We start from the raw sequence: 27643 nt of genomic DNA on the forward strand, positions 1-27643 counted from the left end.
TTTCAGCAATTAGCATTAAACACAGCTTGAAAAAGTGTAGATTTCAAACAACTTTGTTGGCGGTGAGAGTATTTTTCAAGTAAACTGTGTGAGGTGACTCAGAAGAGTGGCTGTAGTTGTGAAGATGCTCTTGTTGATTTTGAATACACTTATTTCTATGAAATATGAGTGAAGGCTAGACACTGTGGCTCATGCCTGTAATCACTGAATTTTGGAAAGTCGAGGCAGGTGGATCACTTGAGCTCAGGAGTTAGAACCAGTCTGGTCAACAAGGTGAAACTTTGTTTCTACCAGAAAATACAAAAATTAGCTGGGCATGGTGGTGTGCTATAGTCCTAGCTACTCGGGAGGCTGAGGTGGGAGAATCTCTTGAAACTGAGAGGCAGAGGTTGCAGTGAGCTGAGATCACACCACTGTACTCCAGCCTGGGTGACAGAGTGAGACCATGTCTTGAAAAAAAAAAGAAAATAAAAGAGAAAGAAGAAAGGAAAGAAAGAAAGAAAGAAAGAAAGAAGAGTGGAAAAGCTATTTTAAAATTAATATATTGAATATATTTAGGGGTTCTGAATATATATGCCTAACTACATTAATGAATTAATGCTGTGAAGAAACTGTTTATTAGCTTATTTGCATTACTAGAAGTTATTAAGTTTTTGGACTCTCTCATTGGGAAAATAGTCAATAGGCTTATAATTTGGCCACCTTTTGTGTAAACATATTCAATAGGTTATGAGGTTTGCCAACTGTGTCCTTCAAGGCCTAGTATCCACAGAGTGTAGGCCAAAGTTCTCTGTTGGGAGATCTTTATGGATGGACCCCTAGCCTGAGAGGAATGAGATAGCCAAGTGCAAATTTCACCTCTTAGTAATTTTGCTTGGTCTTGAATGGAAAGGTTTTAGCCTGAAACCTCCTGATGGTGATTTTGCTGTTGATTTGCCTGTTTTGTTTTCTTTTTTAAGGCTATTTCAGGGGAACTCAGCATGTCCTGGAGAGTGTATTAAACACACACCCTCTTTTTGTTTTGATTATTTGAAGCTACTTAAAACTTATTTTAAAGCTTTGGAACTCTCTTTTAAATGAAATCTTACATTCAGGATCTGTATCCTAGATAAAAAAAGAAATCTTGCATAGTCAGGGGTGCCTGTAGTCCCAGGTACTTGGGAAGCTGAGGCGGGAAGATTGCTTGACGCCAGGAGTTCGAGGCTGCAGTATGCTGTGATCGCACCTGTGAATAGCCACTGCACTGAAGCCTGGGAAACATAGACCCTTTCTTTAAAAACAAAATAAAACACATGAAACCTTATACGGAACACAAATACACTGTTAAAACATTGGCAGAGCTTTATAGTTATGTTTTGATTTCAGAATTCTTAGAGGCCCTTTTTTTTCATTCAAGATGTTTCTAGACCTCTGCAGAAAGAGATAACCAGCCAAGCTGCTGTTTGAAATACTAGAAATTACAATCTGGATTTTATAGCGTTGGTGAAATTAAGAGCTTGGATTATGATGGAAAGAAGCTAAAAAGACCAGTGAGTTCATTTTATGCTCAATCATAACTGAAATGATTAACCACATAGGAATCAGTGGACACACATGATGACTTCCTGTGACTGGCCATGGATGTTTTGTAATTTTTTTTTTTTTTTTTTTTGAGACAGGGTCTCACTCTGTCACTCAGGCTGGAATGCAGTGATACAATCATAGCTCACTGCAGCCTCCACCTCCTGGGCCCGATCCATTCTCCCACCTTAGCCTCCCAAGTAGCTGGGACCACAGGCACGTGCCACCACACCCAGCTAATATTTTTTGTAGGGAAGAGGTATCACTATGATGCCCAGGCTGGACTTAAACTTTTGGGCTCAAGTGATCCTCTTGCCTTGGCCTTGCAAAGTGCCACCTTTTATTACCTTTTATATAATTACAAGCATGAGCCACCACGTCCGGCTGCAATTTTTTTTTTTTTTTTTTTTTTTTGAGTACACAGTTTCACTCTCTCACCCAAGCTGAAGTGCAGTGGCGTGATCTTGGCTCACTGCAACCTCCGCCTCCCAGGTTCAAGCAATTCTCCTGCCTCAGCCTCCCGAGTAGCTGGGACTACAGGCATGCACCACCACACCTGGCTAATTTTTGTATTTTTATTTATTTATTTATTTTTATTTTTTATTTTTTTGAGATAGAGTCTCTGTCACCCAGGCTGGAGTGCAGTGGTGCAATCTCCACTCACTGCAAACTCCGCCTCCTGGATTCAAGCAATTCTCCTGCTTCAGCCTCCCGAGCAGCTGGGTTTACAGGCATCCACCATCATACCAGGCTAATTTTTTGTGTGTATTTTTAGTACAGATGAGGTTTCACCATGTTGGCCAGGCTAGTCTCAGACTCCTGACCTCAGGTGATCCACCTGCCTCGGCCTTACAAAGTGCTGGGATTACAGGCGTGAGCCACCACACCAGGCTGCCAGCTGCGATTTTTGACAAACTTAAAGATTTACATTTTAAATGCAAAATAACCACAGATTAGCAAGAGAGTTCTTATTTATCCAGATGGCAAGAAAACATGACACAAGAAATCTCCCACTTTTGAAACAGGAGGGTCTAGTTGGGTCTTACCTGATAGTTTGTCTCAAGCTAATTAATTGGCAAAGAAGTTCATTGTTTAGCATCTAAGTTATAAACATCATTGTAAACATTCTGTTTTTTACATTTTCTCTCAGTTGGAAAGAGAAATTAAGTCCTAGTGTCTGCTAGGGTTTAAGTCCCTTTAATTAAAGTCAATTCTCTTCTGAAAAGGAAACTTACACCTCATATTTTCTTTCTCAAAGAGAGGGCCTTATATTATGTTTTCACTATAACCCAGAAAAAAGTGGGCATCTTCTGGTTAAAATAGGGACAGAAGTGACCTCTCTTTCTCCCTGGTCGCCATTACAATCCCCACCCGTCCAAAAGTGGTCTCTGGGTGTCTTAGTCTGTTTGAGCTGCCATAACAAAATATCATAGCGAGTGACTCATAGACAACATAAATTTCTCAGTTCTGGAGGCTGGAACTTCAGTAGATTCGGTGCTTTTGGTCCATAGACACTGTGTCTTCTTGCTGTGTCTTCCTATGGCTGAAGGGCAGGTGAGTTCTCTGGGGCCTCTTTTATCAGGGCATTAAGTCCCTTTCATAAAGACTCTGCCCTCGTGACCTAACTACCTCCCAAAGACCTCACTTCTAAATACCATAACATCGGGAATTAAGCTTCAATGTATGAATTTTTAGGGTGACACAAACATTCAACCTATAGCACAGGAGCATAACCAAGGGCCCCACAGAGGGCAGTTTCAAAGCCTCCAGTCTCTTGAGTCTCTACAGCCAACAGTCCTCAGCTCCAAGGGCAGGCCTCCATGGACCACCAACATCCCTCCCGTCCCTGACTCCCTCCACAGACCTTCAGGCAAACCAGAAACCAAAGACCGCCTACTGGCTGTGTGATCTCGGGTAAGGTCTCTAACTTTGGGACACCTCTGTTTTCCTCTCAATAAAACATAAAATTAATTTTCCTGCCTGAAAATTAATAATAGCAAGTATTTGTTGAACCCTTACTTTTATGGCAGGCCATTTACATGGGTTATGTCTCTTAAGTATAAGAAGGACCCTATGAAGGAAGTACTGGGATTTTAATTTTACAAATGGGGAAACTGAGGCACAGGGAGTTAAGTAACTTACCTAAGGTTGCACAGGAAACGGCGAAGCAGTCTTTGAACGCAGATGTTTTGAACCCAGCACTTGGGCCCTTACCCGCTTTGCTGAGATTTCTCAGATGGCTGTGGTGAGGGTGAATGAGATGGGGCAGGCAGGCGAGGTGACCAGCATAGGTTTGGTTCAGAGTAGGGGAGTGTTTCCCTGCTTCTCAGGGTTTGCATGCGTTAGTTGGGTACTGTGAGGGTTAATTTTAGGTGTCAACTTGGCAGGGGACATGTTCCAAGACGTTCCAAGCGAAGGCCTGAACTGCATATAGTACTAGACTCCAGAGATGGTAGGTGTTTCCGATCTGATACTCAAGATGGCTACCTATAGTACTAGACTCCAGAGACGGTAGGTTTTTCCGATCTGATACCCAAGATGGCTACTAGGTGACCAGAGGGGCAGGTAGCTGTACTCGGTGAATACACTAGACAAAGGGTGATTCACAGGGATTCACTGCCCAGGCCCGATGGAGTGGGATGGTGTGAGATTTCACCGTGCCACTTGAACTATGCACTATTTAAAACTTATGAATTCTTTCTGGAATTTTCTATTTAATATTTTTAGACTGCCATTGACTTCAGGTAACTAAAACCATGGAAGGCAAAACCTTGGATGATGTGGGGAGCCCTCTACCTTCAGAACTGGTAAAGCATTATTTTGGGGTACACCAGGGAGGGTGTTTTCAGGGGAGATTGGCTTGTGAGTCGGTGGACTGCGTGGGGAAAATTTAACCGTAATGTGGGTGGGCACCATCCAATTAGCATCCCCACCCACAATGGTATGGCCTTCCCACCTCTGTCTGCGGGTAAACTCTGCTCGCCCGAGGAACCGGAAATGGCCTCTCCAAGGCAGTTGCCAAGAAAGATAATTCCGATTCTCCTCAGGACCCACACATATCACTCCTCTTTGCTTCTAGACCTGCAACCAGACGTGAGTCCCAGCAGGCCCCTGAAGGTGAGTTCCAAAATGTGACCCACGAAGAGTTGCACTACCCTTCACAAGAACCAAATCCAGGGAACATGTGTGGGGATGGCTATCAGGGTGTGGCATAATGTGGAAGGAACATCAAGTTGGATCAGGCCGAATTTATTGCTGTGGGCACACTAAACAGAGATTCTGCATGTAATGTTCCAGCGTGGGGAGTTAGGAAAAGTACTAACACTTTGGTTGGTTGGTTGAAACATGAATCAAAACATGGGCCACTATTAACAAGTTGGAGGTGTTCAATCTCCCTTAGTTTATTTTTTATTTTTTATTTTTTTTGAGACGGAGTTTCACTCTTGTTGCCCAGGCTGGAGTGCAATGGCATGGTCTCGGCTCACTGAAACCTCTCCCTCCTGGGTTCAAGCAATTCTCCTGCCTCAGCCTCCCGAGTAGCTGGGATTACAGGTGGCCACTACCACGCCCGGCTAATTTTTGCATTTTTAGAAGAGATGGGGTTTCACCATGTTGGCCAGGCTGGTCTCGAATTCCTGACCTCAAGTGATCGGCCCGCCTTGGCCTCCCAAAGTGCTGGGATTACAGGCGTGAGCCACAGCGCCTGGCCTTCCCTTAGTTTCAAGCAGAGGAAGGGATCCACAGGCTTAGGGAGATTGGAAGACTAGAGTGGATTTTTCACTTAAGACTTACTCATCCTAAAGAGCTCTGATTGCTCATTTCTGTAGGCCAGACTTTACAATGGGAAAAGCAGTCACTCAATTGGAAAAGTTAAATGCAGTGGGAATAACTGGATCCCAGGGTAGCAGGGGCCACGTGGCAGCACTCAGCTCCAACGGCGAAGTGGGTATAGTTATGGTCGTGGACAGCAGAGGCAGAAAACCAATCAGAATCGTCTGTCTCATGCAGATCTATGGCACTGGCTGGTCTAGAAGTGAAATAGAAAGTCTACTACAATCTTACTTGATCTGTATAAGCAGACAACTTCCAGATCAAGTCCACAAAGGCCTAATTCAGAGTGTAAGAACAGGCTGGACATGGTGGCTCACACCTGTAATCCCAGCACTTTGGGAGGCCGATGCAGGCAGATAACTTGAGGTCAGGAGTTCGAGATCAGTCTGGCCAACATGGTGAAACCCTGTATCTACTAAAAATACAAAATTTAGCCAGGTGTGGTGGCGCACGCCTGTAGTCCCAGCTACTTGGGAGGCTGAGGCACAAGAATCACTTGAACTCAGGAGGCAGAGGCTGCACTGAGCCAAGATTGAGCCACTGCACTCCAGCCTGGGCAACAGAGTGAGACCCTGTCTCAAAAAAATAAAAAATAAAAAAATCACACACGCACGCGCACACACACACACACACACACACACAAAGACAGAGTGTAAGAACAGAGACTCACAGTCCCTCAATCAATTCCCAGACATGAGCCAGTTTATAGACCCAAAAGCCCTTGAATATAGGGGAGGCTGGGTTCCCTCATGGAGGGAGACACTACTGAAATTTTATACTATTACTCTTTCCCCCAGCCTTCGCCAAAGGGATCTGTGATCCAGGGTAACTGTGCATTTGGAAAAGGAAGTAATCAGAGGTTTTCATGGACTGCTAGACACCGGCTCTGTGCTGACGTTGATTCCGGGAGGCCCAAAATGTTACTGTGGCCCTCTGGTCAGAGGCGAGGCTCATAGAGGTGAGGTGATCAGTGGAGTTTTAGCTCGGGTCTGACTCACAGTGGGTCCAAGGGAATAGACATACTTAAAGGCTGGCAGAATCCCCACATTGCTTCCCTAACCTATGAAGGGAGGGCTATTATGGTGGAAATGGCCAAATGAAAGCCATTAGAGCGGTCTCTACCTAGAAACATAATAAATCAAAAACAATATCGCATCCCTGAAGGGATTGCAGAGATTAGCACTACTATCAAGGACTTGAAGACGCAGGGGTGGAGATTCCTACCACATCCCCATTCGGCTTACGTGTTTGGCCTGTGCCAAAGACAGATGGATCCTGAAGAATCCAGAAGACAGTGGATTATCACAAGCTTAACCAAGTGGTGACTTTAATTGCAGCTGCTATACCAGATGTGGTTTCATTGCTTGAGCAAAATAACATATCTTCTGGTACCTGGTATGCTGCCATTGATCAGGCAAATGCCTTTTTCTCCAACCCTGTCTTTAAAGCTCACCAGAAGCAACTTGCTCTCAGCTGGCAAGGCCAACAGTACACCCTCACCGTCCTACCTCAGGGGTATATAAACTCTCCGGCCCTGTGTCTCGATTTAGTTTGCAGGGCACTTGATCACCTTATCTTTCCACAAGAGATCATGCTGGCCCATTACATTGATGGTGTTATGCTGATTGGACCTAGTGAAGTAGCAACCAATCTGGGCTTATTTGTAAGACATTTGCTTACATAGAGGGTGAGAAATCTGACAAAATTCAGGGGCCTTCTACCTCAGTGTAATTTCTAGGGATCCAGTGGTGTGGGTGGGGTATCTTGAGATATCCCTTCTATAAGACGAGGGATAAGTTGTTGCATTTGGCCCCTCCTACAACCAAGAAAGAAGTGCATGAACACCTTGGGCTTGTTTGGATTTTAGGGACACACATTCCTCATTTGGGTGTGTTACTCTAGCCCATCTACCAAGTGACCTGAAAAGCTGCTAGCTGTGAGTGGAGCCCAGAACAGGAGAAGGCTCTGCAACAGGTCCAGGCTGCTATGCAAGCTGCTCTGCCACTTGGGTCATATGACCCAGCAGATCCACTGGTGCTTGATGTGTCAGTGGCAGATAAGGATGCTTTCTGGAGCCTTTGGCAGGCCCCTATAGGTGAACTGCAGCAGAGGCCCTTAGAGGGCCTTTTGGAGCAAGGCCTTGCCGTCATCCACAGATAAATACCCTCCTTTTGGGAGGCAGCTCTTGGCCTTAGTAGGACTGGGCCTTAGTAGAAACTGAATGCTGGACCATGGACCACCAATTTACCACATGACCTGAGCTGCCTATCATAAACTGAGTGTTATCTGACCCACCAAGCCATAAAGTTGGGCATGCACAGCAGCATTCCATCATCAAATGGAAGTGGTTTATACATGATCAGGCCTGAACAGATCCTGAAGACACAAGTAAGTTATATGAAGAAGTGACACAAATGCCCATGGTTTCTACTCCTGCTACTCTGCCTTCTCTCTTCCAGCCTGCACCTATGGCCTCATGGGAAATGCCCTATGATCAGTTGACAGAGGAAGAGAAAACCAGGGCTTGCTGTCCAGGTAGATCTGCATGATATGCAGGCTACCTGAAAATGGACAGCTGCAGTGCTATGGCCCTTCTATGAGGCATCCTTGAAGGACAATAGTGAAGGGAACTCTTCTCAGTTGGCAGATCTTTGAGCAGGGCACCTGGTCATGCACTTTGCTTGGAAGCAGAAATGGCCAGATGTGTATAGTATACTGATTCATGGGCTGTAGCCAATGGTTTGGCTGGATGGTCAGGAATATGGAAGAAACATGACTGGAAAATTGGTGACAAGGAAATTTGGGAAAGAGGTATGTGGATGGACCTCTCTGGGCAAAGGAGGTGAAGATCTTTGTGTCTCATGTTAATAGTCACCGAAGAGTGACCTCGTCAGAGGAGGACTTTAATAATCAAGTGGATAGAATGACCTGTCCTATAGATGCCAGTCAGCCTCTTTCGCCACCCATCCCTGTCATCATCCCAGAGTCTCATGAATAAAGTGGCCATGGTGGCAGGGATGGAGGTTATGCACTGGCTCAGCAATATTGACTTTCACTAATTGAGACCAACCTGGCTACAACCACTGCTGAGTGCCCAATCTGCCAGCAGCAGAGACCAACACTGGGTCCCTGATGTGGCACCATTCCCTGGGGTTATCAGCCAGCTACCTGGTGGCAATTTGCTTACACTGGACCCCTTCCATCATGGAAGAGGCAGTGTTTTTTCCTTACTGGAATACATATTCAATCTGGATATGGATTTGTCTCCCCTGAATGTGATACTTCTGTCAAAACTACCATCCATGGACCATAGAATGCTTTATCCATTGCCATGATATTCACACAATATTGCTTTTGACTAAGAAACTCATTTTACAGCCAAAGAAGTGTGACAATGGGCCCATGCTCATGGAATTCACAGGTCTTACCATGTTCCCGTTATTCCAAAGCAGCTGGCTTGATAGAATAGTAGAATGGCCTTTTGAAGTCATAATTACAGATCTAGCTAGGTGGCAATACCTCGCAGGGCTGGGGCAACGTTGTCCAGAAGGCTGTACATGCTCTGAATCAACGTTCAATATATGGTACTATTTCTCCCACAGCCAGGATTCACAGGTGCAGTAATCAAAGGGTAAAAATGGACGGGGATGGGGGGCACCACTCACCATTATCCCTAGTGACCCACAAACAAAATTTTAGCTTCCTGTTTCCAAGAAGACTTGATGCTCTGCTGGTCTAAAGGTCTTAGTTCCAGAGGGAAGAATGCTTCCACCAAGAGACACAACAATGATTCCACTGAGCTGGAAGTTAAGACTACCGCCCAGTCACTTTGTGCTTCTTGTGCCTCTGAATCAACAGGCTAAGAAGGGAGTGATGGTTTGGGCTGGGATGGTTGATGTGGATGACCAAGAGGAAATTGCACTCCTACCCGACAATGGGAGTGAGAAAGAGTATGTCTGGAATACAGGAAAGCTCTTTGGGCCTCTCTTAGTATTATCCTGCTCTGTGATTAAGGTCAATGGGAAACTATAACAACCCAATCTAGGCAGTACTAACAAATGGTCCAGACCCTTCAGGAATTAAGGTTTAGGCCAACCCACTAGGTAAAGAACCATGACCAACTAAGGTGCTTACTGAAGGCAAAGAGAATTCAGAATGGGTAGTAGAAGAAGATAGTTATCAATACCAGCTACAAACATGATCAGTTATAGGACCAAGGACTGTAATTGTCATGAGTATTTCCTCCCTGTTTTGTTAAGAATATGTTTGCATGTATATATACATATATTAACAAATATCTTTGTTTTTGTGTTTCTCTTATTTCTTCATCACATAATATAAGATTTATTGACCTTGTATCAGTAGTTAAGTATTATTAATGTTATATCGTAGTATTTAAGTTATGAGATATCAAGAGAAGAGTAAACATCACCCAAGAACTTTACCTCCTCTTCTGTGGAAGGGATTAGTGCATTTTGGGTTGTATGCAGAATGATTGTATCATGTTGTACAGAACTATTTTCTTGTTATTTTGTTTATTTGGAGATGAAATATGATTTAGGAGATGCAGATGGGTGCCAAGTTGACAGGGGGTAGACTTGTGATGGTTAATTTTAGGTGTCCACTTGACTGGATTAGGGAATACCTACAGAACTGCTAAGCGTGATTTCTGGGAGTGTCTGCAAGGATGTTTCCAGAGGAGATTGGGTTGTGAGTCCATGGACCAAGTGGGGAAGATCTGCCCTCGGTGTGGGCAGACACCATCCAATCAACAAGGGCCCAGATAGAACAAAAAGAGGAAATTCAAATTCTGTCTCTCTTTCTCCTGGAACTGGGGCACCCTTCTTCTCCTTCCTTTGGGCATCAGAACTCCAGGCTTTCTGGCCCTTGGACTCTAGGACTTGTACCTCCACCCCACAGAGTTCTCAGGGCCTTCTGCCTCAGCCTGAGAGTTAAACCATCAGCTTCCCTCATTCTGAGGCTGTAGGACTTGGATTGAGCCACACTGCTGGCATCCCAGTGTCTCCGGCTTGTTAGAGAGCCTGTTATGGGAATTCTTGGCTTCCATTATCATGTGAGCCAATTCCCCTAATAAATCCCCTGTCACCCATCTCTCTCTCGCTCGGTATCTGTCTATCTTTCTATCTACCTACCTACCTATCTACCTACTTGGTTCTGCCTCTCTGGAGAACTCTAATACAGGTGTATATTTTTCTTTCTTTTCTTTCTTTCTTTCTTTCTTTCCTTTTTCTTTCTTTCTTTCTTTCTTTCTTTCTTTCTTTCTTTCTTTCTTTCTTTCTCTCTCTCTCTTTCTCTCTCTCTTTCTTTTTCTTTCTTTTCTTCTTCCTTTTCTTTTTCTTTTTTTTCTTGAGACAGAGTCTCACTCTGTTGCCCAGGCTGGAGCGCAGTGGTGAGATCTCGGCTCACTGCAACCTCTGTCTCCCAGGTTCAAGAGATTCCCTGCCTCAGCCTCCCAAGTAGCAGGGATTACAGGCATTCGCCACCACTCCCAGCTAATTTTTGTATTTTTAGTAGAAACAGGGTTTCACCGTGTTGGTCAGGCTGGTCTCAAACTCCTGACCTCAGGTGATCCACCTGCCTCAGCCTCCCAAAGTGCTGGGATTACAGGTGTGAGGCATTGTGCCCGGCCTGTCCTATTTCTTTCTTTATTTTTTATACATTTCTTGGAGACAAGGATAGTCTTATTCGTCTTTTTTCCCCTGTGAAATGAAGGAATAGAATGATATAAAGCATGCCTACTTCTCTCTATTCTGCATATCACAAACTTAGACAATTTTTATATCAGTTGAATTCTCAACTTTTCCTTAAATCTGTGGCAGCCCACAGAGAATAATCAGCTATTCACGTATCCCTTACCCTTTCTTTCTTAAGCTATTCATTTATCCCTGATTAAAATGCAGTAACCAGTGAATGAATGAAGAAATTAATGAATCCTACACTACTTTGTATTACCCCTTATTTTTGCATGGCTAATATGGTCGTCCTACCTAAATAGTGTGAGAGTAGGGACTATGTCTTTCTTTTTCTTCCCATGATATTGAGTCAAAGCCAGAGAGAACTAGGGGACCTAGGTAGGCAGGTCTGTGGAGACCCAGCCTTGATTTCTATTGTTGTCTGAGGCTTCTCTGGTGTGTTTGAGTTTCCCTATTACTGGACTTTTGCCTCCTGTCCTGCCATTAGGTGAATTAGTGGTGCTTCGATGAGTGTGCAAGGCTTGGTGATTTAGCCATGAAAAATTAAGTGTACTATGGCTCATTTACATCAGTATTGTATTTTTTGCAAAGTATTAACTTTTATTTTTTAACCTGGGCAAAACGTATGTGAGCTTTAAAAAATTATTTTCTTTATTATTCTATAATTTTGAAATCATATGTCACTATTTTACTGGTATAAAATATACATAACATTTAACATTTTAACCATTTTTAAGTGTATAGCTCAGTGGCATTAAGTACGTTGGTACTGTTGTGCAACCATCGCCATCATCCATCTTCAGAACATTTTTATCATCCCAAACAGAAACTCTTGTGTCCTTTAAATACTAACTCCCCATTCTCTCCCCCAAGCCCCTGGTAACCACCATCTAGCTTTCTGTTTCTAGGAATTTGACTACTCCAGGTGCCTTGTACATGTGGAATTGTACAACATTTGTCCTTTTGTAAGTGGCTCACTTCACTTAGCTTAAGGTCTTCAAAGGTGTGTCCTGGTTGTAGCATATATCAGAATTTCCTTCCTTTTTAAGGATGAATAATATTCCATTGTATGTATATTTCACTGATATAGTTTGAATATTTGTCCCTGCACAAATCTTATGTTGAAATATAATCCCCAATGCTGAAGGTGGGGCCTGGAGGGAGGTGTTTGCATCATGGGGGCAGATCCCTCGTGGCTTGGTGCTATCTTCGAGATAGTGACTTCTCTCAAGATCTGGTTGTTTAAAAGTGTGTGGCATCTCCCCACCCACTGTCTCTCTCTCTCTCTTTCTCTCTCGCTCCTGCTTTTGCCATATGACTTGCCAGCTACTCCTTCACCTTCCGCTATGATTGTAAGCTTCCTGCGGCCTCCCTAGAAGCCGAGCAGAAGCCAGCACCATGTTTCCTGTCCAGCCTGCAGAACTGTGAGCCAATCAAACCTCTTTCTTTATAAATTACTCAGTCTCAGGGTGTTTGTTTGTTTGTTTGTTTGTTTTTGAGACATAATCTTGCTCTGTCGTCCAGGCTGGAGTGTAGTGGTGTGATCTCAGCTCACTGCAACATCCACCTCCCAGGTTCAAGCAATTCTCCTGCCTCAGCCTCCCTGGTAGTGGGGACTACAGTCGTGCACCACCATGCCTGGCTAATTTTTGTATTTTTAGTAGAGATGGGGTTTCACCATGTTGCCCAGGTTGGTCTCAAACTCCTGACCTTAGGTGATCCACCCACCTAGGCCTCCCAAAGTGCTGGGATTACAGGTTTGAGCTACCACACTTGGCCTCAGGTATTTCTTTATAGCAATGCAAGAATGGACTGATACCACCACATTTTGTTCATTCATCCTTTAATGGACACTTCGGTTGCTTCCACCCTTTGAGTATTGTGAATAATGTTTCTATTACCGTTTTTAAGAAAGAAGCATATTTACGACGGTGAAATAAACAGATTGTATTTTGCTGCATAGTTTCAAATAACACTTAGAACATAAATATAAGAAGAAGCAAAAGTAAATGCACCACAAAAATAAAAACAAAGCAACTTCAAGTTCAAACTATGAGCATCATTGCTTCATTAAATAAGCATTTGCTGAGGGCCCAGGGTGGACCAGGCATACACCCCGAGTTTCCAGCCAGCCATGGGAGGCTTCTTCCCGAAGGGGCAGACGAGGCCTAGGGAGTTAGCTGTGACTGTAGGTACGATGTGGTTGGTGCTGCAGGTACATACAAGCAAGGTCTCTGGGTCTTCAGAGGCAGGGAAAGAACACCTCTGGTTGATGGGGACTATGAGGAGGGCTCTCAGGAGGTGTAGACTTTGGCCCAGTGATGATGGGGTAGAGGAGGATATTTACTATGGTAAATTCCCAACTCTGCTCTTTGCTAAATCCAAGGTGTATTTTTCTGTTTCTTGGACCTGTTCCAAGGGCTCTGGGTCTCTGTGGTGCACACTACTCACAGCTCTTAAGTGGTCTTCTTCCTGCATTTAAGCAATCTTGTTGCTTACTCTTGAGTTGCTCTGTCTCCAACAAGTGCCGTGGATTTATTTGCTTGGCATGGTTCTTTTGTGTGTCTCAGGGCAACCAAGCTCCAGTCAGCTTTCTGGAAGAGTTGAGTTGCTTCTCTTTCTGTTATCTGAGGCAGCTTCTGACCCTCTTCCGCCCACTGGCTGGACACAGACTTAAGATCCCACTGTCCATCCAGGGGCAGCCTCTGGTGGAGTGGGGAGTGAGCAGCCCAGCTCCCTGCTGCGGTGCAGCCTTGGGAAAGTTATTCTGCCCCTCCCGCCTTCACGTGTAACATGAGAAGACTGGGTGACCTCTAAGGCCCTTTTCTTTCCAGCTCTGGGGCATTTTTTTTTTTTTTTTAAGACAGAGTCTTGCTGTGTTGCTCTGGCTGGAGTGCAGTGGCGTGATCACGGCTCACAGCAGCCTTGACCTTCTGAGCTGAAGTGATCTCACTTTAGCCCGCCCTTGAGTACAACACCATACCCAGCGAATTTTAATTTTTTCTTTGTAGAAACAAGGTCTCACTATATCACCCAGGCTGGTCTTGAACTCTGGGGCTCAACCGATCCTCCCATCTCAGTCTCCCACATTTCTGGGATTACAGGCATGAGCCACCACATCTGGCCTTAGCTCTGCAATTGTATGATCACTGTCTTAGTCCATTCGGCATGCTATCACAAAATATCTAAGACTGGGTAATTTATAAACAACAGAAATTTATTGCTAATAGTTCTGGAGGCTGGGAAGTCCAAGGTCACGGTGCCAGCAGATTCCCCGTCTGATGAGGGCCCATTCCTCATAGATGTCTCCTTCTATGTGTCCTCACATGGTGGAAGGGGCGAACAAGCTCCCTCAGACCTCTTTTCTACGAGCACTGATCCCACTCATAAGGGCAGAGCCTTCATGACCTAGTCACTTCCCAAAAGCCCTGCTCCTTGTCACCACATTGGAGACTGGGTTTTGACACATGAATTTTGGGGAGACACAAACATTCAGACCATAGTAATTGCCCATATTATTGTCATAGGACGAGCCGCAGACAAAACTCCTCAGACACCGAGTTAAAGAAGGAAGGGGTTTATTTGGCCGGGGACATCGGCAAGACTCCTGTCTCAAGGGCCAAGCTCCCCGAGTGAGCAATTCCTGTCCCTTTTAAGGGCTCACAACTCTAAGGGGGTGTGTGTGAGAGGGTCGTGATTGATTGATCAAGCAGCGGGTACATGACTGGGGGCTGCATGCACTGGTAATTAGATAGGAACAAAACAGGATAGGGATTTTCACAGTGCTTTTCTATACAATGTCTGTAATCTATAGATAACATAACCGATTAGGTCAGGGGTCAATCTTTAACTACCAGGCCCAGGGTGTAGCGCTGGCTGTCTGCTTGTGGATTTCATTTCTGCCTTTTAGTTTTTACTTTTTCTTTCTTTGGAGGCAGAAATTGGGCATAAGACAATATGAGGGGTGGTCTCTTCCCTTATTATTAATTACCTCCCTCCAGCACTCTTGGAGTGGATGACTCAGCAGTCTGATCGTTTTGCTGTTTTTAAGGAAGCTTGATCTTGTGCCATCATGTGTAGCAAGTATATGTTCAATAGTTGAACAAGCTGACTGTCCTGACCCAGCTGGAGTTAGGCTGAAACTGACTGGATTTCTTCATGCTGTCCTCTTTCAGAGAAGCGGCACAGCACCAGCTAGGCAGAGACGCCCCAGGCCATGTCAGAGCTTTGAGTGAGGCCTGGTAACAGGGAGGCGCTGTCACCTACTGGCCTTGCCAATCCAGTTCCAAGATGCTGAGCCTGAAGCTTCCCAGGCTGTTTAGCATAGACCAGATACCCCAGGTATGTGCTCTATTGATTATGATGGTTCATTTCCAGAGTGTGACCAGGGCTTGGCCTCTGCAACGGGGGACTGTTGTCTTCACCTAGTCTGTTCTGTACAGGCCCATTCCCTTCAAGAACCCCCTCCCACACTTCCTTGGGGGATATTACAGCCTCCTACTTCCCCCACCTACCTTGAAACGGAAGTATTCCCAAAGTTGTTTAAGTTGTAACCCTTCCTTGCAACATCTGTGTTTTATCCAGAAGCAAAGTCATTACTAAGATTCAACCTGAAGAGAGCAGCAGCCGGCTGGGTAGGAAGTTTATTTTTTAGGCCCCTCCTATGGGTGCTTGAAAGCAGGCTATGGGCAAAGGCACACCAGGTCATGGCTTTGCTCATCCCTGTTACTTGCGGGATGCCCAGGCCAGGCCTTCCCTGGGGCGATGGGGAGGGTTGTTGAATGAGCCTTAGCATTGCCTTTTAGTGGACTCATGGGCCTCGGAGCTCACAGGCAGGTATCCTGAAATATGTGAGACTCACTGATGATTTGCTTTAGTAAGCCATAGGTGAGCCTGGTTTTGTGCTACAGAGAACTGGTGCACTTCCTCCTTCTCTTGCAAAGGAAACATCATTGTGTTGCACCCCTTTGTTGATGTCAAATTTCCTTCCTTTTTGACTAAGAAGAGTGGGTGTCATTTCATGGTGGGAAGTTTCATTGGGAAGATGTGACAGAGTGGAGGAGAGTTCTACTTGGCTGATTGCCAAGCACTTATGACTTGCCCCAGAAAAATAATTTCGAAATAAACTCAACATCACCAATGGAAGGTTGAGGGGGAAACTGCCAAACCCTACAACATCACCAATGGAAGGTTGAGGGGGAAACTGCCAAACCCTAACCCTAAAAGCCTGTGAAGCCAGGTGATTCCAGGAAGATGGCATGGGAGAAAACCATAAGTGATGCAGAGCTGTTTGGTGGGGTGAGCTGAGGAATGTGGCAAGTAATAGGCAAGCTACACGTGTGGCTGGCTCCCATGACACTGGGCAGAGCGCCTGCCTCTGTTCTCACAGGGCCATCACCTTCTCCTCTTGGTGTACTTCGCTGGTTGGTTCTACCCATAGAGCATTAGCAGCTGTGATTAGTGGGAACACAGTGTGATTCTTGAATTTATTTACTCATGAAATTTGTATTGACTGCCTACTATGTGCAAGTGATTCAGAGAATAATTACATACAAATCCTGTCCTTGCGTGACTCATATGTTGGTCAGGAAGATTTTTAAATGTGCATGAGAAATTCTGTCCTAAAGTGGGTTAAGGTCTATCTTAAGACAGGGTGGTTGTTTCAGAGAAGGGATTGGTCACTTCCATCATGGGGGAGTGTATTAGTCCATTCTCACACTGCTATAAAGAACTGCCTGAGACCTGGTAATTTATAAAGAAAAGAGGTCTAATTGACTCACAGTTCTTCATGGCTGGGGAGGCCTCAGGTAACTTACAGTCATGAGGGAAGAGGCATGTCTTACATGGCAGCAGGTGAGAGAGAGCATGATGTGAAGGAGGAACTGTCCGACACTTATAAAACCATCAGATCTTGAGAGAACTCATTCACAGTTTGGGGGACAACACCCCCATGATCCAATCACCTCCCAGCAGGTTCCTCCCTTGACACGTAGGGATTATAGGGATTACAATTTCAGATGAGATTTGAATGGGGACACAGAGCCAAATTATATCAGGGAGGAAGTGATCAGGGAAGGCTTCATGAAGGGGGTGATCTGTAAGACAGATTTTGAGGGGTGGACAGGATTGTGGAGGTGGGGAGAGCATTCCAGGTGGAAGGAGCAGTGTGAGCAAAGGCCTAGAGATGGGAGATCATGGGGCAGGTGGTGATGGCAGGGGGACTGGGGAGCCTCTTGGGGGTAGAGGTTATGGGAGCCCCCTTAGATATCTTTCTGGACATTTTGGTCAGGGTTGGATTCAGAGTATGTCCGCAGGAAAGAAATGAAAGGGGCAGAGCAGTATCAATAGGTCCTTTGGGTAACCTGCTGGGAATCTGAATGTATGGAGATTCTGAATGTCAGGGCTGGACAACCCCGGCAGAGGCTAAGGGAGAAAGATGAACATGTCCTCTCTGTCCAGTTTTTCATAAGTTAGAGGATGGTAATATCTTTTAGTGAAATGGCACTAGCTAGAGGCAGAAGACCAACATCACACTTTGCAGCCACCGTTTGCTTCAAAATCTTCCTTGGGCTCCAGCATCCACTATTGGGTTTTTTGGGCATTATGCCCAGGGTTCATGAAGCCATAGAGAAAATAGAGTGGCTCTGCCTGCCTGAAGGGTGGTTTTACCTGAGGATTTGGGGACAAAGACATTTATTAGTATTAAAACAGATGCACAGGTATTAAAAATGGAATGCACAATTTACATGAATATTTAAAATAGGATACTTCATACAATTGTTAAAGCTTACCTTTGGCGGGATCTGTGGGTCCCAATACTTGGTTTTTAGAGTGGCCGCAAGCAAGATAATCTCTCTACCTCAGCTTTTGCTTCTGTAAAATGGGAATGACAATAGTATCTGCCTTCTGGGGTTGTGAGAATTAAATGAGATAACCCAAGTGAAGTGCCTGGCATGTGGTGAACAATTAGTAATGTTGGTTGTCATTATTATCATTCTTTCCTAGGCTCTTTAGGGCACTTTGAGGGGTACAGCATGCTGGCAGGAGACCTCAGAGGCCCTATCCATAGACTCGAACCCCGGCTCCCCCGCCTGCTGTTCACCATCTTTACCAGCCTTATCCTTCCCCACCTCTTCCACCACGTCCCATCCACAGACGCTCTTCTCTTTATTCTCCCCAGCAGATGCAACCTTCACTTGTCTTGCTTTCTGTTTGAAGAAGGCTTTCCTCTCCCCAACCTTTGCTCCCCCTTTCTGGCTTCCTTTTTTGTGGAGTGGCAGGTGCCTGCTCCCTTCCCCGAGCTCCTTCAGCTGTTGGTTGTACCTCTACAAGCTGCTCTGTACAGCTGCCTCTCCTTTTGTATATCAGCCAGCTATGTGACCTGGGCCACTTCACTACCCTGTCTGGGCCTCAGCCATCTATAGGGAATGGTGTGCCCACCTCTCTGCATCATCAGAGTTGTAATCCTGGCTCATTCTTGGTGCATTCCTGGCTGATAGATTGTTCATGGAAAAGGGCAGTTTCTCTCGTCCCTCAGAAGGCAGAATTTGTGTGTATGCCTCATAATATTTAATCTCCCTTGTGTCCAAAACTAAGCCTGGGTTCATCAGAGGGTCACTAAAGATGTGAACAAAACCTCAAGGAATGGAATAATTATCTAGATGTTGATTCTTACACAGACCCCTTTAGAGACAAAACAGAGAGGCCTAGAAAAAAGACAACAAGTTCATATGCAACATGGCATGACACTTTGCCAGGAAACAAGAACATCGAGTGTCAAATTGCTAATCTTTTTTTTTTTTTTTTTTTTTTTTTTTTGAGACAGAGTCTTGCTCTGTCACCCAGGCTGGAGTGCAGTGGCACTATCATGACTTACTGCAACCTCCACCTCCCAGGTTCAAGCGATTCTCCTTCTCCTGCCTCAACCTCCCAAGTAGCTGGGACTACAGGTGCACGCCACCACGCCTGGCTAATTTTTGCATTTTCAGTAACAACAGGGTTTCACCATGTTGGCCAGGCTGAGTCTCAAACTCCTGACCTCAAGTGATCCGCCCACCTCAGCTTCCCAAAGTTCTGGGATTACAAGCGTGAGCCACCGCACCCAGACAAATTGCTAAATTTTAAATAACTACAGCCTTGACTCACAGGCTACAGGTAAACACATCCCATAGTCCCAGATGCCTTAGTTTAGGGGCATGGACAGGAGGATTCCCTGAGGCAGTGGTCTACACAGAGAGGAAAAGGAACGCCATTTCCCGACTTGCACTGCAGCTCTGCCACACAGTCATAAACTTAGTCTCAGTGTTCTTATCTGTGAAATGGAAGTGACTCCTGTTAAGTCAGTCTCACAGGGCAATTGTGAAGATCCAATAAAAATGAAATAGAACAGTGGGATTATTATGAACGACGGAAGCACAGCCAGATCAGCGGCTGGCATAGGTGTTTGGTAGGTGGGCTCAGGCACTGGGAACAAGCAGCCATCTCAATGGGTAAATGGTTTCTCCAGCCCAGTGCTATTCAGAGACAGTGCTTAGATCACCAATGTCAGGATTACCTGGTAACTTATTAAAATATGATAGAAGCAGGGTTTGGTGGGTCACACCTGTAATCCTAGCACTTTGGGATGCCGAGGTGGGTGATTTTAAGGCAATCACCATTCTGTCTCCAAAAACAAAACAAAACAAAACAAATATATATATATATATATAGAGAGAGAGAGAGAGAGAGAGAGAGAGAGAGAGAGAGTTGTGATAGCAGGCATCTTTGTATTGTTCTTGGTTTTAATGAAAAGAAATGCTTTTAACATTTCACTGTTTAGTATGTTTGCTGTGTGTGTGTGTGTGTGTGTGTGTGTGTACATAAGTAATCTTTTCATCTTTATCAGATTAAGGGTATCACTTTATATTCTAGTTTGCTAGGATTTTTTCCCTCATAATTTTTTTTTTTTCTTTTTTTTTTTGAGATGGAGTCTTGCTCTGTCACCCAGGCTGGAGTGCAGTGGCAAGATCTCAGCTCACTGCAACCTCCGCCTCCCAGGTTCAAGCAATTCTCTGCCTCAGCCTCCCAAGTAGCTGGGATCACAGGTGCCTGCCACCACACCAAGCTAGTTTTTGTATTTTTAGTAGAGATGGGGTTTCTCTATCTTGGCCAGGCTGGTCTTGAACCCCTGACCTCGTGATTCACCTGCCTCAGCCTCCCAAAGTGCTGGGATTACAGGCATGAGCCACCGCGTCTGGCCTTCCCTTATGAATTTCATTTCATTTTATTTTATTTTATTTAGAGACACAGTCTCGCTTTGTCACCCAGGCAGGAGTGCAGTGGCGCAATCTCGGCTCACTGCAACCTCCGCCTCCCAGGTTCAAGTGATTCTCATGCCTCAGCCTTCCAAGTAGCTGGGACTACAGGCAAGTGCCACCATCCCTGGCTAATTTTTGTATTTTTTAGTAGAGATGGGGTTTCATCATGTTGGCCAGGCTGGTCTCAAACTCCTGACCTCAGGTGATCCACCTGCCTCAACCTCCCAAAGTGCTGGGATTACAGGTGTGAGCCACCGTGCCCAGCCTCCTTTATGAATTTTATAGAACTCTTTTTTCCTATCATTATCTTTTGAGATGATCATATATGATTCATTTAATTTGTTAATGTGGTGATACATTGATTGATTTACTAATGTTAAACAATTTTTTGTTTTTGGTTTAAATACAGCTTGATTATGATGCAATATCTCTTTAATCTATTGCTAGAGTCAGTTAGCTAATATTTTATTCAGGATCTTTAAGTCTATTTAATGAGTTGGCCTATAACGTTTTCTTCTTATGCTGTCCTTGCCTGGACTTGGTATTCAGGTTACGCCAACCACAAGTGAGTTGGAGATTGCTGCCTATTTATTCTATGGGGAAAAATATCTAATATTAGAATTATACATTCCCGAGTGGTTGGTAGAATTTATCTGTGAAATTACCTGGGTGGAGCCACCATATTGCCCAACTCTAAGGGGGCACCATTTCCCTTTTAGTCTACGTGAATGGCAACCTCTGGAGTTGCGCAGGGAACAACTTGGCCCTACAGCTGAATTTTCTTGATGGAAAGATTTTTTTATAACAGCCTTGTTGAGATACAATTCACATATAAAATCCACCCTGTAAAAGTGCACAATTCAGTGAGTTTTAGTATGTTGAACACAGAGTATATTGCACAAAACCATCACCGTGATCACCAGTTTTTAGAGCATTTTCATCTCCCCAGAGAGAACTGCACCCGTTAGCAGCTATTTTCTATCCCCTCAGTTCCTGGCAATCACCTAACCTACTTTCTGTCTGTATAGATTTGCCTGTTGTGGATATCTCCCACAAATGGGATTGTGCAAATATGTGGCCTTTTCTGACTGCCTTCTTTCACTTAGCAGGATGTTTTCAAGGTTCATCTACGCTGTAGCATCTATCTATCAGTACTTTGTTTTCATGAACAAATCATAGTCTATTGAATGGATATACCATAGTTTGTTTATCCATTCATTAGTTGATGAACAGGTGAATTGTTACTATTTTTCGGCTATTATAAATATACCACTGCGAACATTTGTGTGCAAGTCATTTAGGTGGACAAGTTGTCAGTCTCTTTGGTGTACAACCCAGGAGTGGAGTTGCTGGATCATATGGTAACTCTATGCTTCCAAGTATATGGAGTTTTTATACTATTGATTTAACATAATTGATCTTGGTCTGAAAATGCCCCCTGTATTATTCCAATCCTTGACGTTTGTTCAGACTAGCTTGATGGCCTAGCACATGAATAATTTTCATACATCTTCTAAGTGTGCCGATAAATAATGTATAGTCTCCAGTTGTTGGAGGAAGTATTCCATATTTGTCCATAAGATCAATTATCTTTATATTTTTACTAATTTTGTTCTACCTGATCTATGCATAATTGAGATGTGTTTAAAAATCTTCCGCTATGGTGGCAAATTTGTAAATTACTTCTTGTAAGCTAATTTTTGCTTTATGTATTTTGAGCCTGTGTTTTTTAGGTATATCCAAGTTTATAATTGTCCTATTTTCTATCTTCCCAATGATGCAAAGGTATGATTTTGTAGTGATTGTCTTTATATCTAGTAACGCTTTTTGCCTTGGAATGCATCTGATGTTAATATAAGTACTCTAGCTTTTGTTATCATTTGTTTGGCTTATCTCCTTCCTTTGACTTTCAGTCCTTCCCCATGATTATATTTTAACTGTGTCTTGTGTAAACAGCACATGGCGAGATTTGATTAGTTTGACAATATTTGTTTTTTAGCTGACAGTTTAGTCTACTTATATTTGTAATGATTACTGATATCCACATTTATTTTCATTGTCTTAAATGCTTTTGTCTTGTTTTCTCTATTTGTTCCTTGTTTCCCTTACTTTCTTTGGATTGAGTCTTTGGATTGAGTTTTACATTCCTCTTTTTTTTCTTTTCATATGCTATTTTTCCCTTCCACCTGTTTTATAATTAATGTATTAGAAATATGCTCTATGTGGATTCGTTTAGTGATCACTTCAGCTATTTTAACATGAATAGCTGTACTAAACAGCGTCAGGCTATGCTGAGTTAAAAATTACCCCATATAGCTCAGTGACTTAACACAGCAAAGGTTATTTCACATCACGCTACATAGCTAAGTGGTCAGTGAGGGACTGGCAGCTACGCCCAGGCAGCCATCTCCCGGCTGCCCCCTCTGGAACGTGCAGCCTCCAAGGTCATCCCAGAAGGGAAAGCGAGGGTCTACAGCCATACCACCCTCAACACGCTTATCTTGCCTGATCTCAGAAACTAGGCAGGGCTGGGCCAGGTTCGAGCTTGGATGGGAGAAGGAGAAGAGAAAGTTAGTTTCCCTAGAAACAGACTTCGAGAAAAAGATTCGGGCACAGGAAGTTTATGGGAGAGTATTCTCAGGAACAAGCCCTACAAGGATGTGAAGGATGCAGGATTGTGCAGAAGGAGAAACTGCGTTAGAAACTTCCACCAGTCACTCAGGAGCTCTGGAGGTTAGTTGGCCTTTCAGAGTTGTCCCAAATGGGAAAAGGAGGCTAGGACCTTGATCCATCATCAGTGGATGTACGCAGCCCCTGGGGAGGAGTATAACTAGTGCCCGTTGGCCGAAAGCAATTCCCGTGGCAAAATGAGTGGCTCAGTTCTGAAGAGTCCTTCCGAAAGGTCCTTCAGAAGTGTGTAGTGATATCTGCAAGAAGGCTTTCTGCTTTTTTTTTAGACCAAGTCTTGCTCTGTAGCCAAGGCTGTAGTACAGTGGCGCTATCTTGGCTCACTGCAACCTCCGCCTCCCAGGTTCAAGCAATTCTCCTGCCTCAGCCTCCCATATAGCTGGGATTACAGGCATGCACCACCACGCCTAATTTTTGTATTTTTAGCAAAGATGGGGTTTCACCATGTTGGCCAGGCTGGTCTCGAACTCCTGACCACAGGTGATCTGCCTGCCTCGGCCTCCCAAAGTGCTGGGATTACAGGCATGAGCCACTGCGCCTCTGCTTTTAACTGTTCTGGCCTAGAAGTAACATTAACCGGAAATAGTCACATGGCCCCAACCTAACTTTGAGAAAGTCTGAGGAATGTAGGAAAGCACATGTAATATTTGGTGAACACCAACTGTCTACTTAACCTCTTGGATCTGAAGACTGATGACTCAATAATTCTAGAAATGTATCAGTTATTTCTTCAAATAGCACATCAAAACCATTTATATTTTCTCCTTCTGGAGAAATGTTCTCTGTGTCTCTTATTAGCTTTTTCATATTTTCTATCTATTACTCTCTCTGGACTGCATTCTAGGTACTTTCTTTGGATCTTTCAGTTGACTAATTTTCTCTTCAGACAGGTCTAGTGTATTATTTATTCCTTTGATGTATTTTAAATTTCAATTATTATTTTTGAATTTATAAAAGTTATATTAGGCTCTTTTTTTTGAGACAGGGTCTTGCTCTGTCACCCAGGCTGGAGTGCCATGGTGCAATCATGGCTCACTGTAGCCTTAAACTCCTGGGCTCAAGTGATGCTCCTGCCTCAGCCTCCCCAGTAGCTGGAACTACAGCTGTGCTCCACCATACCCAGCTAATTTTTTTAAAAAATTTTGTAGAGATGAGGGTGTCTCACTGTGTGGCCTAAGCTGGTCTCAAACTCCTGGGCTCAAGCAATCCACCCACCACGGCCCCCAAAGTGTTGGCATTACAGGGTTGAGCCACTATGCCCAGCCTGTTCTTTTCAAATTGGCTTGTTTCCTGTTTATCGTTATTTCTTTAAATATATTAAACACAGTTATTTTATATTTTAATATTTGTTCTTTGATCTCTATCTCTACCATCTACTGTTTCTGCTGTTTCTCACTCACGGTGTTTTCTTTCCTTATGTGTGCATGCCTGTGTTAAAGTAGAAATCCGGCTGGGTGTGGTGGCTCACTCCTGTAATCCCAACACTTTGGGAGGCCAAGGCAGGTGGATCACCTGAGGTCAGGAGTTCGAAACCAGCCTGACCAACATGGTGAAACCCTGTCTCTACTAAAAGTACAAAAATTAGCAGGGTGTAGTGGTGCGTGCCTGTAATCCCAGCTACTCAAGTGGCTGAGGCAGGAGAATAGCTGGAACTCAGGAGGCGGAGGTTGCAGTAAGCCAAGATCACACCATTGCACTTCAGCCTGGGTGACAGAGCAAGACTCTAACTCAAGTTAAAAAAAAAAAAAAAATAGAAATCCTTCAGAGAGGATTTGTGTTTGCTTTTGCTGCTTACCTGAGGGAACTACAAAATTTTAACCCCTTTCAATTTGTAATCACTTTAATTTTTTCACTTGAGATTTCCTGGACCACAAAAGTAGTAGGGGCATGGACCACAAACCTATATGAAGACTGGTTGACGGTTATGAATTTTGGGAGAGATTTTTTTTTTCAGAGAAACAACTTTCCTTATCGTCCTCTTCTGGCTGGTTGAATTTATTTCACACTCACTTATCTTTAGACTCCTAGCTTTATTGGCAAAGTCTCATATTAGATTCCCTGCCTTTGATGGGCCTTGGGTTTCATCTCTTGTTTACAAAATCTGGCAGCAGAGACTCTGATGGTGAATGCAGCTTACCTCACAGGGTTCCTGGTTTCCCTTTGTTTTGGGGCTTTGTGACTTCTTTACTTTTGTGTCATTTTGCTGATACACTGGCTTATGATGCATACCCCAGACAGCATATTAATTGCATTAATCAGAAAGATCCTTCATAACATCTAATCGACCATCATTCGGCCAGAACCGGAGTCCCCCAGACATTCTTCCATGACACTTAGCATTTCTATAAAACATGTTTGTAGCAATCCTTAGTTCCACCAGCTGGGTGCTGTGAAGCACACAGGGGTTTTGCAATTTAAGACTAGGGCTTGCATCTTGGTTCTGCTATTTATTATGGCCTTGGGAACTTCATCTCACTGAACTTCAGTTTTCTTATTTGTAAAATGGGTCGACAGTCCCTACCTTGCCATGCTGTCATGATGATCAAATGAAACCAAATCTGCCCTTAACATATGCTAAGTCTGAATAAGGAGGACAAATGCAGGCCATAGGCTATATGTCTAAATACTTAAAAGTTATAAATGAAGCCAACAAACAGTTATGTAAAGTGGTTCTATTCTACCTTAACAAATCCCCTTTATTTTATTATTTATTTATTTATTTGTTTGTTTATTTTGAGACAGAGTTTCGCTCTTGTTGCCTAGGCTGGAGTGGAATGGCGCATTCTTGGCTCACTGCAACATCCGCCTCCCAGGTTCAAGCGATTCTCCTGCCTCAGCCTCCCGAGTAGCTGGGATTACAGGCACCTGCCACCATGCCTGGCTAATTTTTTCTATTTTTAGTAGAGACAGAGTTTCACCGTGTTAGCCAGGATGGTCTCAATCTCCTGACCTCAGGTGATCCACCTGCCTCGGCCTCCCAAAGTGCTGGGATTAAAGGCGTGAACCACTGTGCCAGGCCTGACAAATGCCCCTTTATAAGGACAGAAAAAGTGAAACTCTGATTTTTATATAGCTAAAGTCAGCAAAATATGAAAAAGAACTGAGTTTAATTATTATTGCACATGTCTAAATGTTACATTGATGAATTACTTATGTTTGAAAGAGTAATAAAACAAAAACATGCACAATTTATAAATTATTACATGTGTTTATTCTATATAATTTTATTTCTTCATTTCAGCAAAATTGAGTTACAGTGTTGTAATCTACATTATCATATAATTTGTGGTCTATTGACAATGATGTTAAATTAAACCACTATTCTGGAGTCATTGTAGTTCTTAGTTTTGTTTCTTAAATTAATTTCATTTGGGAGAAACTTCTGCTGAGATTCCATTCAGTTTTATTGAGGTAGAACAGCTGGAATTACAAAAAACAAAATTCTTAAGTCCACATTTTGAATCAGAAATGAATTATAAATTTTTTCTTTTTTTAATTGAAGCCAGTTTGAGCAAGAAAATTATAAATTTTTCTTTTTTTTTTATGAAGTATTTATTGATCATTCTTGGGTGTTTCTTGGAGAGGGGGATATGGCAGGGTCATAGGATAATAGTGGAGAGAAGGTCAGGAGATAAACACATGAACAAAGGTCTCTGGTTTTCCTAGGCAGAGGACCCTGCAGCCTTCTGCAGTGTTTGTGCCCCTGGGTACTTGAGATTAGGGAGTGGTGATGACTCTTAAAGAGCATGCTGCCTTGAAGCATCTGTTTAACAAAGCACATCTCCCACCGCCCTTAATCCATTTAACCCTGAGTTGACACAGCACATGTTTCAGAGAGCAGGGGGCTGGGGGCAAGGCCATAGATCAACAGCATCCCAAGGCAGAAGAATTTCTCCTAGTCAGAACAAAATGGAGTCTCCTATGCCCACCTCTTTCTACACAGACACAGCAACAATCTGATCTCTCCTTCCTTTCCCCACACTTCCCCCCTTCTTTTCAACAAAACCGCCATCGTCCTCATGGCCCGCTCCCCATGGTCGCTGTCTCTTCGGAGCTGTTGGGTACACCTCCCAGACAGGGCGGCCGGTCAGAGGCGCTCCTCACCTCCCAGACGGGGCGGCCTGGCAGAGGCGCTCCTCACTTCCCAGACGGGGCGGCCGGGCAGAGGCGCTCTTCACTTCCCAGACGGGGCGGCCGGGCAGAGGCGCTCTTCACTTCCCAGACGGGGCGGCCGGGCAGAGGCGCTCCTTACTTCGCAGACGGGGCGGCCGGGCAGAGGCGCTCCTCACTTCCCAGACGGGGCGGCCGGGCAGAGGCGCTCCTCACTTCCCAGACGGGGCGGCCGGGCAGAGGCACTCCTCACTTCCCAGACAGGGCAGCTGGGCAGAGGTGCTCCTCACTTCCCAGATGGGGCAGCCAGGCAGAGGCGCTCCTCACTTCCTCCCAGACGGGGCGGCCAGGCAGAGGCGCTCGTCACTTCCCAGACGGGGTGGCTGGGCGGAGGCGCTCCTCACCTCCCAGACGGGGCGGCCGAGCAGAGGCGCTCCTCACCTC

General features: G+C 44.4%; 1 protein-coding gene across 8 annotated transcripts in view; it reads left to right on the forward strand.

Annotated features, from left to right (window-relative positions):
• The window catches only part of PAQR5 (progestin and adipoQ receptor family member 5), a 107347-nt gene that overhangs the window by 45300 nt on the left and 34404 nt on the right, over positions 1-27643 (forward strand). For 2 of the 8 annotated variants that reach the window (XM_054451034.2, XM_054451035.2), the window contains 5 exons: positions 3256-3474; positions 4288-4367; positions 4640-4677; positions 6189-6349; positions 15281-15446. The exons of 1 other annotated variant lie outside the window; for it this stretch is intronic. In XM_054451034.2, the coding sequence (XP_054307009.1) occupies positions 15396-15446 (51 nt within the window). In that variant the 5' untranslated portion in view covers positions 3256-3474; positions 4288-4367; positions 4640-4677; positions 6189-6349; positions 15281-15395. Of the gene's footprint in view, positions 1-2863; positions 3475-4287; positions 4368-4639; positions 4678-6188; positions 6350-15280; positions 15447-27643 lie in introns of those variants that run through there. 5 more of the 8 variants (XM_054451040.1, XM_054451033.2, XM_054451036.2 and 2 more) reach the window with 5 other exon arrangements.

Source organism: Pongo pygmaeus, chromosome 16, assembly GCF_028885625.2.
Source record: "Pongo pygmaeus isolate AG05252 chromosome 16, NHGRI_mPonPyg2-v2.0_pri, whole genome shotgun sequence".
NCBI classification, from domain to species: domain Eukaryota; kingdom Metazoa; phylum Chordata; class Mammalia; order Primates; family Hominidae; genus Pongo; species Pongo pygmaeus.